This window comes from Idiotropiscis lumnitzeri, chromosome 20 (assembly GCF_059441095.1).
Source record: "Idiotropiscis lumnitzeri isolate Australia: NSW breed Sydney's pygmy pipehorse chromosome 20, RoL_Ilum_1.0, whole genome shotgun sequence".
NCBI lineage: Eukaryota > Metazoa > Chordata > Actinopteri > Syngnathiformes > Syngnathidae > Idiotropiscis > Idiotropiscis lumnitzeri.
In genome coordinates, this window is record NC_142410.1 from 8,261,828 (window position 1) to 8,277,497 (window position 15,670).

The 15,670-nt window shown below is 42.5% G+C and overlaps 3 protein-coding genes, 1 long non-coding RNA gene and 1 pseudogene across 5 annotated transcripts; 2 read left to right on the forward strand and 3 right to left on the reverse strand.

Moving 5' to 3' along the window:
• Window positions 1-2: 2 nt before the first annotated feature.
• On the forward strand, window positions 3-2,768 carry LOC148317480 (uncharacterized). The gene is made up of 2 exons (XR_015840036.1): window positions 3-2,486; window positions 2,622-2,768. It is a non-coding gene; the product is annotated as an uncharacterized LOC148317480 (long non-coding RNA).
• LOC148317481 (WD repeat domain phosphoinositide-interacting protein 1-like) lies at window positions 7-5,165 on the reverse strand. The gene is made up of 12 exons (XM_088284484.1): window positions 4,728-5,165; window positions 3,881-3,963; window positions 3,520-3,689; window positions 3,271-3,367; window positions 2,619-2,716; window positions 2,444-2,536; window positions 2,299-2,369; window positions 2,005-2,112; window positions 1,429-1,593; window positions 1,237-1,344; window positions 292-431; window positions 7-198 (listed from the first exon to the last, which is right to left on the reverse strand). The coding sequence occupies exons 1-12, from the start codon at window positions 4,805-4,807 to the stop codon at window positions 86-88; spliced, it is 1,326 nt and encodes a 441-aa protein (XP_088140610.1). The 5' UTR covers window positions 4,808-5,165; the 3' UTR covers window positions 7-85.
• A 1,068-nt stretch (window positions 5,166-6,233) lies between these two features.
• On the reverse strand, window positions 6,234-8,891 carry LOC148317482 (solute carrier family 2, facilitated glucose transporter member 11 pseudogene; annotated as a pseudogene).
• Window positions 8,507-11,883, forward strand: LOC148317483 (uncharacterized). 2 transcript variants are annotated; one of them, XM_088284487.1, is made up of 7 exons: window positions 8,507-9,145; window positions 9,576-9,719; window positions 9,824-9,961; window positions 10,097-10,199; window positions 10,756-10,909; window positions 11,126-11,267; window positions 11,347-11,883. In XM_088284487.1, coding segments are annotated over exons 1-7 (777 nt in total). In that variant the 5' UTR covers window positions 8,507-9,143; the 3' UTR covers window positions 11,441-11,883. The 2 variants fall into 2 exon arrangements, with proteins under 2 accessions (XP_088140613.1, XP_088140612.1); XM_088284486.1 differs by having other exon boundaries at window positions 9,105-9,240.
• lcmt1 (leucine carboxyl methyltransferase 1) lies at window positions 11,842-14,944 on the reverse strand. The gene is made up of 11 exons (XM_088284485.1): window positions 14,560-14,944; window positions 14,385-14,476; window positions 14,173-14,294; window positions 14,000-14,076; window positions 13,599-13,660; window positions 13,418-13,520; window positions 13,207-13,327; window positions 12,971-13,072; window positions 12,802-12,893; window positions 12,544-12,641; window positions 11,842-12,447 (listed from the first exon to the last, which is right to left on the reverse strand). Exons 1-11 carry the CDS (start codon window positions 14,643-14,645, stop codon window positions 12,425-12,427), a joined length of 978 nt encoding a protein of 325 aa, XP_088140611.1. The 5' UTR covers window positions 14,646-14,944; the 3' UTR covers window positions 11,842-12,424.
• Window positions 14,945-15,670: the final 726 nt, after the last annotated feature.

Consider the following 15,670-nt stretch of genomic DNA (forward strand, 5'->3'; position numbering starts at 1 on the left):
CCCACTCCCCAACCCCCCCCCCCCCCTCATTATGGCTGCGTCAATCAACGAGGAATCAGAAGTGAGCAGGGCTTTGAGAGTAAATCTAGGTACTGACTGGAGGAAATTCATTTTCGTCGTCCAGACAAACGGGGCCCTCGGCCAACTCGTGATCTGGGATGATATCCCCCTTCTGCGCTCCCCCGTCCTCCGAGTATCCTGGAAATTGAAGAAAGGAGACGGACAAGATTTTTGACTCTCCAGTCAAACAGAAAAAAAATCCCAAAACGTTTCAATTAGCAGATAGCTCACCTAAGAGTGTGGTAGAGCACGGCTGGCTGGAAGGAAGAGCCACGGTGGCCGCGTACGATTGGCCGGCGGGTTGGTTGGAAACCTCGGCTGGTGTCTCGTCTAACTTCTGTTGCACCTGCTCCTCGCTGACGTCGAACAACCTGCCGGGTCCCATGCAGACACGGCGTGAATGCGGTAATAAGTACTGTTTGTTTCTTAACCTTTAGTGAGCCGAGGCACACACGTAATTTTATATTAGAAAAATATCACTCTCAATTTACTCTGAAAGCTGCAAAAAGCTCACTGGAATTTTTTTCAGAAAAATACATTAAACCAAGAAAAATAATACTTTAAATTCTTTACTTGTATTTGGTTAACTTAGGACAAAAATTAGCGTAGGATATAATATAACAAAATGTGTAAAAAAAAAAGAAAAAAGAACTAAACCTCTGTTTTGTATGATTGTTTTCATACTTCTTTTTTTCCCATTTATCCTATTGCTAGATTACTCAAAATCCTTAAACTGTTCAAAGCGTTTGTTTTAAGCCTCGCACTACTTAAAACTAGCTATTAATACTCAATACCAAGACTGGAAGTTTAAATAAGATAATTAAATAATTTGTGTCTTTAAACAAGCAGAATAAACTTTTTTGACAATTTTATTTTCAACAAAAATAACGTAACAACACAAACTTAACAAAATAAGCACATTTTGGTTACATTTAAGAAATTATCTGACTTAAGAGTTCAGTGATTTGCAGGGAATCTTGCGCGCAAACCTCTGCCACCTAGTGGAAGGAAATGTCATTGCTCCATCTCTCATTAGAACCCCAAATGAATTAGAATGTATTTCAGTTGAACTAACATTAGATAATACTCAGCTAGCGACTGTTAGGCCTAAATTACCACTTGAATTCCAAAGCTCAGTGGTTTGTGTGTTGTAAAATGTTTTCACTGAAGACACACCTGTGTTTTTGGACCAGCATACATTCGCCTCCATCTTGCGGATCGACATTATAGATGTAAAGATGCCCGTCCGAGGACGCCACCAGCAAGCGAGGCAGCTTCTGAATCCTGTCGTATTAAAATACCCCAAAGCAGACATAAAGATTTATATTTTGTTGTTTATTTTTTTTCACCTAAAATGATCTGTCTTACGTAGCCAGCGCGCAGATGTTCTTCAGTCCGAACATGTTGAGTCGCACGGTGGCAAACGCTCGGTCCTGATGCATCATGTCGGACACCTGAGCTGGCAAGTAGGTGCTGGCGGCTGTGAACATTTTGCCCACGTACACAGACCATGTGGGAGACTCCTCCTCTCGACTAGAAAGGCAAGTGTGATTGTTATTTAAAATAGAAGAGTCTAGCGTCAGCAGTGTGTTCGGTCCGTTTTAAAACAGCCGTCGGGGTGAAAGACTTAAAGCCACGGGAGTCACGAGTAGAACACCTCACTCATGTAAAATAAATATTCGTTGGCTTCTCTCCCCGTCAATGGCAGTGAATGAGTTAATCACTGTTCTTGTGCTTTGACGCCCTCTAGTGGCACCTTGGTGCCAAGTGAGTCATTTGAAGTGAGTTGAGTAGCTTCATTTATACAAAAGTAGTCGTTTGCTACCATCTATAGACCACACCTGATTTCCGCTATTGGCGGCAGGGCTCGGTCGCTTTATAGTAACAATACAACCAAACAGTTTGAAATATTCTATTGAAGTTGAAATGTGAGTTTTTTTTAACCTGGGACTGTGCTGTTCCAGTTTGAAGATATGAACCGTCTCAGTGTTGCTGGAGGCACACAGGAACTGAGCATCGGCGCTGAAGGACAGCGAACTAATGCTGACATATCTGAAAACGACAAGGACAAATGATTACACATTCAGGGAACCAACCGAACAAAAACTGTCAACATAATATTTTCAGTCATCGCTATGATGTCACTACTTGAATCGCCTCTTAAATAGCCAAACGTATATCGGCAAATCCCATCAAGGATTTTGCCGGATTCCACTGTCCGTTAATATGATTGCTAACCTTTTCATTCCTCGCCGGAATTCAAACAGCCTCTGTCCTTCGGGAATGCTGAACACCCTGATGACGGTTCCCTGTGGAAGGAAGACAAGACATCAGTGGGCCACGCTGGCGGACACGAAGGAAGAAGTTGAAGAGAAGGACTCACCTTCTCCGAAGCGCTCGCGAGTTTGGTGCCGGAGGCGTTGAAGGTGAGCGCCGCCAGTGGACTGGCATGAGCCTGGATCAGCGTCACAGTGCTCTAAACGGAAGGGAAGCAATCATGTTATCGACAGAATTGCTAACCTAATGTTGCTTTGCTGTCATGGTGACGGGGGCCTCACCAGGTTGTTTGCGTCGTACACCGTGATCTCGCCAAGAGTGGCGCTGCCCGGATATGCCAAGAAAGAGTTGCCGTGGTTGACGGACAGCGCGCAGAGACCTGGGAAGGAGGGAGGATGAGAAAAATAAAATACAAACATATTGGTCTCGCAGTTGAGTGTCACTTGGACTTACTTCCTTGACACCAATTACTGATGAAGCTTCATGAAGCACATATATTTTTTTTTACTTCTTAAGTAACACTCTTGGTTTAACGATGTAGTGGACATGTAAAACATTTCCATCGCACTTGCCTTTATCGTCAAACCCACAACACCATCTAGAGGAGTAAAAAAATATTACAACTTCTTCATGAAGCTTCATTTTCCTCATTACTACTACTTCCCGATTCGCTGGGGCTTTGGGGCTAACGCAGCACATTAACTCATTTAATCCCAGCTTTTTTTTTTTTCTGGCTTTTGACTGATTTTTCAAGGCCTACGGAATATTGTGTTCTAAAGATATAAAAACTTGGAGCTCTGACGCAAAAGGATAAGACGTATAAATACGTCTTTGGGAGGCAGGGACTTCAATTTTGAAAACGTATATATATGTCATGGATTAAATGAGTTAAAACGCACAAAACTCTTCATTCACATCCATTCATGTGCTCACCTGACGGATTAGTGGGCGTGTTGAGCAGCGTTTTGAGGAGTTTCATGTCTTTGATGTTGTGGATGTAAATAGATTCTTCCAGGCACACCACAAGTCGCTGACGGGGAGACAGACGGTGAAGTTAGCGACCACGCTTGCTGACTCACAGAAACTACGAACTATAAATGGCAATTTCTTGACAGTGCGTGAACACAGAGAAATGCTGTCACCGACCCACAACGAGGGTGAGAGACGATTCGACCGGCTTACCTGTCTGTTGAGCCTGACGGAGAGGATGTTGTTGGTGTAGCTGTAGTTGCAGATCTCCGTGCCTTTCTTAAAGTGATAGACGTTCATCCGCCGCGGCACGGATTGGCTCACCACCACTACCAGGCTGCTGGAGAACAGCCGCTCCACAATGCACACGTTGGGACACTCCACTGGGTGAGAGGAAAAACGTAAGATATAACGTAGCGCAATAGTTCAAGTTAAAGATGAGATGTTTTTTGTTTTTTTTAAGTGCTTTTCTTTCAAACATAAGGTCATTCTAAGTGCATTTGAGATGTCCTGTTTTGTTGTCTGTCCCTGAATGCACCTTGTGAAAGTATTTCCGCTCTTTGCATTTTCTCACCTCCCTCATGGATGCAGTCCAATTTGTCCACAGCGGTGACTGAGAAGAGACGGTAGCCGCTCTTGGTGCCCACCGACAGGGAACTAAACACACATACAAAAAAAAAAAAGATCGTAATAGTTGCTAGTTTAAAATTCATGCCCAAAACTGAAGGCAAGAGCAGATGCTTCATTTTGGTTTACCTTCACTTTTGTTTCCAGAAATGTGTGATGTGTGATTAATTCATGTGTCAGACAGAAAACAAAAGCTGTGACGCAGCCTGCAGTACCATCTGTACTCGGCTACAAGAAAGACCCGGAAAACCATTTCCAATGAAGAATCTGTCTGAGTCTGGTGAAGTCTCAACCTTGATGCAGTCATTTCAAGTAAGGGTTAGGCCACCTTAATGTTATTCACTTTAAGGTCACTTAACAATATCTGTTCCATTACACTTTAAACGTGTTTCCTGAATTGTTTAACAAACCTAAATACCACGAAATAAAAGCTAGACCTCTGAAATCTGAAAAGCAAATGTCTGCAGGATAGAACAACAAAAACAAAGGACTTGACCTTGAAATTCCAAATGTTTACTTTTTTTTTTTTTTAATTAAAATTTTGGGGGTTTATCATATAAACATTCAAAGTCTTTGTTGCACACGGATGTGATGTGCCTCATGACTAGATTTGCCTTTGGCCTCAACATGAGTATGCATCTGATAGGAGTGTAAATGACCAATAATCAATATTAATGAAAGAAATAGATCGCGCCAAACTTAGCTAAAAGCTTATCAAAGTAATTATACAACAAGTAGGTGCGTCAAGGATCTTGCATTCGTGCAGAGCAATTCAGGGCCTCCAGGTTGCTTACGTGGTGTCCTGGTTAAACGAGGCACACAGGAAGCCTCGGAGCATCTCGGGGCCGCCGTCCGCTTCGTCCTGGGAATCCATCCGAGCCGCCAGTTTCCCTTGTCCTCTCGCTGGCCGAGCTCAGAGGCCTTGGGCTCGGCTTGATCCACACCGGAGCACCCCCCCTCGCGTTCCCCTCCTCTTCTGCCCCGACTCCAAACGCCACGCTCACAGTCCCCCCGGGGAGGAATGTCCGGACCGACTAGCCCCGGATGGTACGCATGCAAACACCGGCAGCGAACGATCCTCCGATCGCGTTACACTGTCTATGAGATAAACGATACTAAATGTGTCGTTTGGCGGTGACAAACAACGACGGTAGTGTTTATATGAATATTAACTTCCAGGCTCCATGCAGCAAAACAATAACAACTGATGGGAGGAAGCGTCACTCTAGGAAGCGTTCCAATTGGCTGGAAGAAACACATTAGCCCCGCCTTCTTTGCTTTCGCACTCAATTTTGTTTAACACATATCGGTGATTCGTCAAAGCAACTGTCACTCGAGTAAGTTTACGCAACAATCCACCGATTGGTCAACGACACGCTCGATGGGCTGTTTTGGTGATGCGATTGGCTAACAGTCTTATCAATCCGTTTACTGTGCTTTTGATCGCCTGTCTACACAGAGTATGTCACAAGACTCAAACGAAATGCAAATAACACGTCAAACAAATACATCTTTCAAATCTTTATATCTGTAACTTTAAAGGGGAGCGTTGCAGACGCGCACCCCATTAGCACTAAAAATATATAGTCCGTTTGCATTAAAAATAACCAGCAATTCTGATCACATTAATATTAATCTCCCACTTTAGCAGAATGACAGTTCACAATTGCATTGATTCACAGCTAAGGATGATTGTTTCACACACCATTCAGTGGTTATTACTATAACCGCAATTTCTCTAAATATATCTTGGTGCATAAAGTGACCACACAGGTGCATCGTTAACTTATCCACCTCCTCCTCCTTCCTCATCAGACTCTCCTATATCCGTCCATTTTTCCGTTCAAACTCTGCCGTGATCTCAGCCACGCTCTTGCCTTTCGTCTCCGGGAAAGTGAGTCCTAAAAACACGCCTTTCTTGCTAAAAAAATTTAAAAAAATGTAGGAATTAATTCTATAAAACCAACCACATTTTAAACTAGACTCCTCGCTTCAAAAGAAAAGCAACAACGAAGCCAATAAAACAAACAAAAAAAAAGCGTGAAGCTGAGAGATGATTTGATGACATCATCATTTTGCGGGTTGTGTATATCACGTCCAAATAAAAGCTAAACTCTCATCTCAGTCACTTTTGTTGTCAAACATAAAATAATTTGCATTACAGTTCCATTACTTCATATTCAGTCAAGTTTAACAATGAAGTTGCCTAATTATGAAATATAAGTGGTTGGATATTGTTAAAAATAATGAAGAGAACTGACATATCGGAAAAGTCGCACAATGATTAAAACAACAGCGGGGTAGGTCATCGATTTTAATTGCGTGAGGTACAAACTTAATAAACACAGTTTGCATATTTATGTTTCCCTTTTCCTTCCATAATAATTCAACTAAATATGTATAAATATATCCGCATTCTCCGGAACAATATTGACATACAGAAGAGAAATGCACATCATGCATGAGCCAAACCGGAATTCGGTAGTTTGTTTCTTTTATTGACTTAACTTTCCTAATCCTTTGTTTTTTCCAAAAAATAATCTTGGCGTGCAGAATGTCTCTCTTGAATTATGATTCATTCAAGGAAACGTACAGTAGCAGCGGCAGCTGAGCCAGCATCTTTTGCATTCCATTCAAATGACAGCATATTATATATGATATTTGATATTTGGCAACACGAGATTAAAAAGTGACACACAAGCGTGTTTTGGATGAATGCATTGCAAGATGAAAACAACAACAGAAACCTTGCAAAATCTTTGGCACTATCGATGATTACACAAATGCAAGTAGATAGTATTTGGGTCACCTCGTTGAAATGATTCATAAATAACAAACGGCACAAAAAAAAAGGGGGTGGGGGGCATGATACGATACAGTACTCAGTTTACCCGGTAGTAAAGTGCACACAATAAACGTGGCTGAGGTATTTTAAACATGCTCTGAAGGGTATCGTTCCTAATTTTACAATCATTGCAGTAAAATGGAATTTCAAGTCATGTGACAGTTCTGATATTTCCAACAGCAAGGGATTTAATAAATAAAATAAAAAATAGGTCATAAAGCAGAAACAACATAAATAATTATATTCATCAAGCAATTCTGCATAGACTTTTAGACACAATTGATTGACAGATTTTCTTGAAGGTGCAAATGATGGCCACAGTCCTCGGAGTTCAGTCTTCAACGTCAAGACCTTCCGGTAAGGACGAGAAGCTGGTGATTTCCTCCCGCACGTTGTGATCCTCCACCGGCTCATCCACCTGCTTGGCTCGCATCTTTCGTCCGTTCTTTCTATCGAACTCTGCCGTGATCTCAGCCAGGCTCTTGCCTTTCGTCTCCGGGACGGTGAGCCCTAAAAACACGGCCGACAGCAAACACACAGCCAAGAACGGCAGGAAGCAGAGACTACCCAGACTGCTGACGATAAAAGGAAACAACATCCCCACCAGGAACAGACTGAGCCACATTAGCGATCCGGCGATCATGTAAGCCGCCGGCCGGGCCGACTGGTCAAAGATCTCCGCCGGCAGGACGCCGGTCACACCTGCGGGGCCCAAGCCGAAGCTCAGGATGTAGGCGAAGACGCACACCATACTGAGGTAAGGCATTTCTTCCATCCCTTGTTTTTGGAGCGTGAGGGCGACAGTGAAGACGACAGACCAACAAGACATAAGAGTGTAACCCCCAATGAGAAGACACTTGCGGCCCACTCGTTCAATCAGAAGGTTGCTCAGGATAGAAGCGGTCAGTTCGGATGCCCCCGTGCCGATGGTGGCGTACTGGATTTTATCCGCAGGGGTGCCCGCCTGGAGAAATATGTAGGAAGCGTAGAAGTAGATGGAGTCATTGCCACAGAGCATCATGGCACTGCTTGCCACCATGACCGTGCGGAGCTGAGATCGTAAGTCAGGATCCTTAAAAAGGGACCAGGGAGTCTTTGCAGATGCTGCAGATCCAGGGTTTGAATACTTCTGCTGTTCTTCAAGTATTTCCTGTATTTCCAAAACTGGAGCCACGCCACCACGGAGTCTTTCAAGTGCTCGGACGCATGCTGCCCTGTCGCCCCTGTCAATGAGCAGGTATCGGGGACTTTCAGGGAACCAGGGCAGCGTCAGCATCTGGATCAACCCTGGAAGCATGTTACTGGCTAGTAAGTAGGGCCAGAGAGGTTCTGTTCCCAACACCTCCGTCAGTCCCACAACTTGACCCAAGAAAATCCCAAAAGCCGTGAAAACAGCGGAGGAAAATGCCACAGCGCCCCTGAGGTGCTTGGGTGCGCTTTCCCCAAAGTACATCGGCTGCACATTCATACTGACCCCTGAATTAACGCCCACGAGGAACCGAGCGAGGATGATCATCTCGAAAGATCTTGCCACCCTGCACAGCAAAACCAAAACTGAAGCTACTAACAAAAATGTGTTGTTGAAAAGCAGAGAATTTTTCCTTCCAAAGCGCACCGCCATTGGTCCAGCGAGCAGGGCCCCGAGTAGACCTCCCAGTGGGAAAGCTGATACAATCAGAGTCCAAACCAGAGTCACGTGGGTGGTCGCCAAGGCTGCGCCACTGCGTGCGTTGTAGGTATTATTGATGAACGTCTGGATGTAGCTGGTGGGAGAATTGATAATCGAAATATTGTATCCATACTGGAAGGTCCCTCCAATGGCAGCAGAGCAAACAGTCAGAGCAAGTGTTTTTGAACTTGATCCATTGCCAGCTGCTTCCTCTTGCGCATTTCCTGTCGGCTTCGTGTGAGACATGGTAATCCAAAAAAAAAAAGCGAAGCAAAAAGTAATCTTCACAACACCAGGGTGAATCCCGGTTGCGCTAACTTCGCATTTGCAATGCAGAACGTACCTTTGGAATGACTAATCAACCTGCCTGAGGTTGCCAGGCAAAATAACGGTTCCAGTAATGACAGTCTGTGCAAAGCTACGATCATACCGACTGTTATCTGTCAGGAGAAAATGTGTCGTTAATTTCCATTTCAGATCATTTTTAAACAGCAATTATGAAACACTATCAACTTGCGTAATGCTGGTTTCCTTTTCTTAGAAACGTAAATGTAAGAATATAGTGTTGTGTGAAAGTACTTTTTCCTGAAAGAACAAATAGAGGGATTATACCTCTATAACTTTGCCCTTCCTGATTGGGTTTGTCGTCCTAACGTCATCAGCATGCGACTATTATTGTCGCGTGTAGCAGAATAAATGTAAGTGACCGTTGGTATATCTTCATTTTATTCCTCGTAGAGAAATATACAGCTCGGCAAGTGTAATATTAAGGAATGAGTCTTTATTTAAAAACGTGAGTCCGCCTGAAGTGTTTCTTGAGTTAATGTGAAGTACCTTGTTATTGCTAACATTGATGATGAGAAGATAACGTTTGGTAAAAGCGCCTTCGTGATCACAGTTTGCTATCATGTTTTAATTCTAATTGCATGAAGGCGTTTCTGTCAATTGTGTTTCATGCTTTGTCTTTCATTTTTTTTTTAAATATTGTGCCATATAACTTGACTGACATTAAGTTACATTTTCTTCAGAGTCGTTTTCTGCATGCTTTTAATGTTGTTATGCAACTATTTTCAGATATGCTCTTGCCCATTTCAGTTTTGGGAGTTAATCAGAGTCTTTGTCCAACAGGACGCCTTCGCCAACTAAAAAGGAGGATGACAAGAGTAAGCAAGGAGTGAAGCGGAAATCAGGAGCCTCGAAAGATGGAGCTGAAAAAGATCAGGGCCGAGTGAAGAGCCAAACACGACGCAGTGCTCCCAGTGGGAGCAGTAGGTCAGACCCTATGTGGAAGTTGTCGCATACAACTGTGAAAGCATCCTGATATCCTTCAAGTGTACCTGTGAGCAAAATTGTTTTCCTCCCACTTATTGGCCCAGTTCCAGTAGCGGCTCGGGTTCTAGCTCCAGCTCGTCCTCAAACTCCGGATCGTCTAGCTCCCGCTCATCATCCTCGTCGTCATCATCCTCGCCAAGCCCCAACCGACAACGACAAAACAGACGGCGCTCCCTCTCAAAGTACAAAATTCCCTGTTAGATTTTAAGCCAAGCAAATAGTGACTCAAGTTACGTTGAAGAGAATATCTGATTTGAATTTTCGGATTGCAATGCGTTTAGCAGAAACTTACAGGACTGAATGTTTATTGACCACAGATCCAAACTGACCAAGAAAGATGATCGGGAACGGCGAAAGAGGAGTCCTGCTCCAAAACCCACCAAGGTCTACCTGGGCCGCCTGACAAGAAATGTCATCAAGGTGAATATTTTGGACAACTCTGGTTGAGCTACACAGAAAGAATCAACCTCTTGTGTTGCTCAAGTGTACAAGGGCTCAACGTAAAAAAAAATCTATACATAGAAGGGTCACAATCTTTCGAGTGCTTTGTCGCATGCAGGTCAGGGTATGAATCTCGGACAATTTTCACGTGTGTTTTTTTTCTTTTCCATTGAAGACTGTAAAATGGTGTGACTTAAAGTCAAATGGTGGTTTTGCGATGAAAAATGATGTCACATGGTTTATTTGTGATGACATGACAGTTGAGTAAAGGATAAAAGCGCTCAGCAGCCTGATCTAAGCAGTCTGTCGGAACACACAGAACCACTTAAATGATTAGACCGGACACTGGATGTGGATCACTGTTATGTATTTAATCTTTAGTAATTAATAATTTCTCTTTCCACTCCGGTAAATGTAAATAATGAAGCGTCAGCTATAAAGTGCCGAAGAAATATCCTCACTATTGATCGTAGAAGTGAGTGACATTAATTTGGATTTGGAAAAGGTGCGTAATTGTTGTCTTTGTCTTGTGAAGGAGCACATCCAGGAGATCTTCTCCACCTATGGCAAGATCAAGATGATTGACATGCCCATGAACCGCGTTCACCCTCATCTGTCCAAGGGCTACGCATACATCGAGTTCGAGACCCCCGAGGAGGCCGAGAAGGCACTCAAACACATGGATGGAGGTACAAGATGGTGCGGTGGGATTTGAAGGACTGGATCGATTATAATTAACGCGCTGGCCTTGTTTGATTTTTACCACGCTTTCAGTAGGATTCAATACAGTAAATATTTGCTTTGAAAAAGTCAATAAAATGCTTAAAAATAAAAACGTGTAAAGTAGTGGCCATCGTAAAGCCAAGAGGGCTAAGTGGATGTTTCCTTTTTTTGTATCGCCCCAGGACAGATTGACGGTCAGGAAATTACAGTCATAGCCGTCCTGACTCCGACAGTGCGCGCCCCACCTCGGAGGATGTCACCTCCCCGCAGAATGCCGCCTCCACCCCCGATGTGGCGGCGCTCGCCCCCTCGCATGAGGAGACGGTGAGCGGCGGTGCTCAGGCAGAAAAAACGCACCAACCTGCAGCTGCCCCGCAAATAAACCTCTTATCCTGTCTTTCAGGTCGCCAAGGCGACGCTCTCCAGTCCGCCGCAGGTCCCGGTCAACCGGCCGCCGTCGCCACCGGTCTCGTTCTAGTTCCAACTCCTCTCGCTAGACTAGAGTATCACCTTTTGGCACTTCTGAAATTCTAATCTGATTTTCATTGGAATTGTCACGTCATGAACCATACTGCCCTCTAGTGGATAGTTGCGCACATTTAATCCACGATTGCCATTTTGTGCTGCTATAATTAATGTATCTTACATTGTACTGCTTTTCTATTTATATTGTTACAATTTTACGTTGCATGGAAAAAAATAGCCTCGTAAATTACTTAAAACTTTCCCCCCCCAAATGTCCTGTACGATCGCAATGTGATATGTCCAAATAATTATCTTGCATGTCTTTTCTTGTAAGAAATTAAAAAAAAAAAATTTTATGTAACTATAATGAAATGCATGTCTTGTATATTGTTTTAAACGGACACACGAATATGCAAACAAATTGATATAAATGTACATTTTGCAACTTTTTATTAAATAGAATATGCAGCCTGAAGTAGTTCAGTTTACGGTTGCTATAGTAACGTTGCACCTGTTCTAAACCACATACTGCTGCTGTTACTGGTTTAAAGAAAATGATTGTGATTTCTGTCACGTTGATGAAATGTAGCTAAAATAGAGAAAAAAATATATAACACTGACATTCAAATATTTCATCCAGGTTAAATTTCACAGTGCTAAAAGAACACTTCCTAAGCAAATGCAAAAAAGTACAGTGAGGTCTTTAGCATTTTAATCTTATTGGGGAGCATTTATTAAAATGAGAAGTAGTGATCAATTAACACATAAAAGTGAAATGGCACAATTCTAAAAAAAAAATAAATTGATACTTTTTCCTATCCAACATTGATGATTAGATTTAAAAATGAAACATGATGAGGCTTGGTTGTCTTGTCTGCAACTAAATAAACCATCCTTGAGGTTTTTGACAGCAAATGAAACACCAGGCAATCTTCGCAAGTGTTCACAACAAGGCTTGTTGCTTGATGAGAAATCCAGAAAACAGCTCATGCAGCGATGAAGTGGATGAATTTCGGTCAAAACGCCAACTGTGACAGACCTGGCAAAACAGAACACGGCTAGCCTGGTAAAAGGATCCACCCAGGCGGTAGGTTTACAACATCACCAAAAAAAATAAATAACTAAGCGTCATTACCCAGACTGAGCTTGTCCTTGGTAGCCCAGCAGATGCTGTAGTGCTGAAGGAGTTGCTGCAACAGTTCCTTCTCGTCGAGGAACTCCAGTCGTTCGATTCTGCAGTGAATAAGAGACAAAATTTACAGTCTTCTGAGGAAACGCAAAGGTCAGACATGGATTACTTGAACAGTAAAAAAAAAAAAAGTACTGTGGTCTGACGAGACAAAAATAATGACGCATGATCTTCCAACACGATCTTCAAATGAGTGCCAACTACCTTGCCACATCATCCTGCGGAAGCATACTGTAGACCGTCACCATGTCCAGAGCATCGGCATGATCCCAGCCAGACCTGAGAAATCGATCCTTCTGCAAACATTAACGGAGCCATACGACGAGTCTGAGTGAGCGGTTCTCCACTTCACACCTAAATTTCATCAGCTTACCTGAGAGTCCACAGATCGGCAGACCTCCACACCGGCCAGTGTGCACTGACGTCGCTGCAGGTTCTCAATCATCACCTGGCCAAAACGGTCGCTCATGTTCACCTGGACATGGACACGTGCAACTACTAGATCATCTGATCGGACACATGTTCCGTTTTGACTGACACCTTTCCGGTGGCGGATTTAACTCTGGGCACATGAAAGTCAACGTACCGCTGTATGAATCTCATGGTTACCTGTTCGTAGTTGATGAACATGGCAGTGTGAAAGATGTCCGCAGCCCAGTGAACTAAATTGGAGGACTGAGTTGGCGTCATGTAAACCAGCACGCACTCTGAAAGCAGCAACGTAGGCAACCTAGAGGCCGGAATTAAACATCAGCCTCTGGACGCGAGAACATTTTCATCTTCAATATAGAGATGAAACCCACATTTCATGCTCACATACTCTGGGTTAAGATGGAACTTCTTTAGTTTCTCATCCAAAGTAGCTACGTCTCGGAGGTCCACGCCGATGATACAATATCGATCGGAGTCGAGGCTGTGGGCGTCTGAGAAAAAAAAGGCACACGAGTAGTGCTTGCTAATATTTGTTGAAAGCCAGTGAGGTGTCACACTTTGAGGTTTACCTAGTAGCAAGGAATCTGTCGAATGGGTTTCGATGATGGGCTTGGATAAGTGTGGTTTGGTCCTAGTTAAATAAAATCAACATTACAATGCAAAAATATAACCGTGCTGTAGCTCAAATCAATATGCAAGTTTGTATAAGCCTTGTATTAATGTTCACAACATCGCCATATTTATTCTAATAAATTTTCTGTGACTGCAGTTCACAAACTTTTTACCAACTCAAAAAATCTCTCAGATGGCACCAAGCAGATCAACAGTAAAATATTTTCCTAATATATCCTACAACGTACAGCATATTTATTTTTAAATACGCATTCTTAAAAAAAAACAGTTTGCAAATATTAAATGCAAATGCAATAATCTAAAGACAAAAATAGGCAAAACTACCTAGTTTTCTTACTTTATATAGTGTATTTTTCGGGCCACAACCGTAGGAAAGTCAACTTCAAAATACTTCTTGGGCAAGAGGTCTTCATCCTGTTACAAACATACCATGATCGCATTCCCTCAAAGCTTGCTGCAGATGATAAGTAATGGATGGATCATTTATCGTCAGTCGGCGAGCAAACCGACCTTAAGTCTCCAAAAGGTGGTGTCCAACCCGGCACCGAGGTTGATTACTTGACAGTCACGTTCTGTTTTCCTTATGAATGCATCAAGAAGATGGTTGACACCTTTAACACGACCATAATAACCTGTCAGATAAGACAATAACAATCAGTCTAGATCACGTGACAGTCACTGATCATGGAAACATTTCAAGTTACATTAAAAACAATGTTTACCTCTATTGATTTCAGGCGCCTTCCGCTCACCAACAGATCTCACGAAATACTGGATGTAAGGGTCTTTCCAGTATCCTTTACTAATTGCAAACCTAGAAAGCAGACCTCATTAAACCTTTCCCAAATTAAAGGGAAGTTACAGACACAAGTGCAGGTTTGCAAGCACAAACTTCACCTTTTGCACGCCGTGGCATCGTCACACGTCGCCCTCACTGCTTCATCGGAAGTGTCCGTGTCTGTGAAGGGGTGCCGAGTTGCCATGAACGATCCTACATGCAACGTTTACGTAATTAAAACATCAACTCTTTCATTGCACTCTTGTTGTTCCCCTGCAGGAGGCTAGCTGCCAGGCTAACGACGTCAGCAGATAAGCCAGGGACAATCACAATTAAATCTAAACCCACTGTCAGTTTATTTGGTTAACAGAATAATGTGACAGTAATAAAAACAAAAAATGCATTTAATTATAGTTCTAACTTCCAAGTATATCTCGTGTAGAATATCATGCTTGCAGACGGCTAGCTGCGACGGTGAAGTTCTGACCGGAAGTAATGCGTAGTTACTTCTTCTTCTTTGGTGTATATTGGCAGTTGGCAATCAGCTTTGAAGTGCATTACCGCCCTTTACTGGACTGGAGCGTGAACATGTTGATATATTATGCAGGAAATAATAATTTGAAATGAACATTTTCTATCGCTAGATATATGATGAGATGTAAAATATGCCTTAATATGTGAATTTTAGTTTCACTATTTCGACGTTGGATTGGGTAGAGTTACTCAAGTAATGTGGAATGAGGATATAATGTAAAATCTATCTGTATTATGAATGCTATTTCTAATTTAAAAAGTGGGGAATTTTAGGAATGCGAATTGTTCAAGAAACGTGGACGCTCGAGGTAAATCATAACATATTTACCCAATATATAATATCTCTTGAATATGGGGATTTTATTGTGAAAAATTTGGAATCAAGTGAAAAGTGTGGTTCGTTTTTAAATTCAGTGACTTGAATAGGTCAAGAAATACTGAAGGGGAGGTTATATCTCGTAAAAAAACGTGAATTTGATTTTGTAAATGTTGACATTTAGTGAAACTTTTGCAACGTGGAAAATATGGGAAAGAAATAGTGTAGAATACTGTATTGTGTCAATATGGGAATTTTCCTGTGGAACATTTGAGAGTTTAACAGTGACAAAAAAATATTTATTTATTTATTTATTTACCGTTTAACTCACTTTTTTATTTTTTGGGTCGGGGGAATGTATAATTCTGAAAAAAAAAAGT

What these genes read in the sequence shown, in the direction of transcription:
- LOC148317481 (XM_088284484.1), bottom strand. Translation starts at nt 4,807, where the DNA reads ATGGATTCCCAGGACGAAGCGGACGGCGGCCCCGAGATGCTCCGAGGC. An exon ending in TTCCGGCGAGGAATGAAAAG is followed by an intron (nt 2,113 to 2,298) that starts GTTAGCAATCAT and finishes TGTCGTTTTCAG; the next exon opens with ATATGTCAGCATTAGTTCGC. An exon ending in CTGGAACAGCACAGTCCCAG is followed by an intron (nt 1,594 to 2,004) that starts GTTAAAAAAAAC and finishes TTGCCTTTCTAG; the next exon opens with TCGAGAGGAGGAGTCTCCCA.
- lcmt1 (XM_088284485.1), bottom strand. Translation starts at nt 14,645, where the DNA reads ATGGCAACTCGGCACCCCTTCACAGACACGGACACTTCCGATGAAGCA. An exon ending in GACAGATTCCTTGCTACTAG is followed by an intron (nt 13,521 to 13,598) that starts GTAAACCTCAAA and finishes TTTTTTTCTCAG; the next exon opens with ACGCCCACAGCCTCGACTCC. An exon ending in CCGCAGGATGATGTGGCAAG is followed by an intron (nt 12,642 to 12,801) that starts GTAGTTGGCACT and finishes TATTCACTGCAG; the next exon opens with AATCGAACGACTGGAGTTCC.
- LOC148317483 (XM_088284486.1), top strand. Translation starts at nt 9,221, where the DNA reads ATGAGTCTTTATTTAAAAAC. An exon ending in GCTCCCAGTGGGAGCAGTAG is followed by an intron (nt 9,720 to 9,823) that starts GTCAGACCCTAT and finishes TTATTGGCCCAG; the next exon opens with TTCCAGTAGCGGCTCGGGTT. An exon ending in CCCCCTCGCATGAGGAGACG is followed by an intron (nt 11,268 to 11,346) that starts GTGAGCGGCGGT and finishes CCTGTCTTTCAG; the next exon opens with GTCGCCAAGGCGACGCTCTC.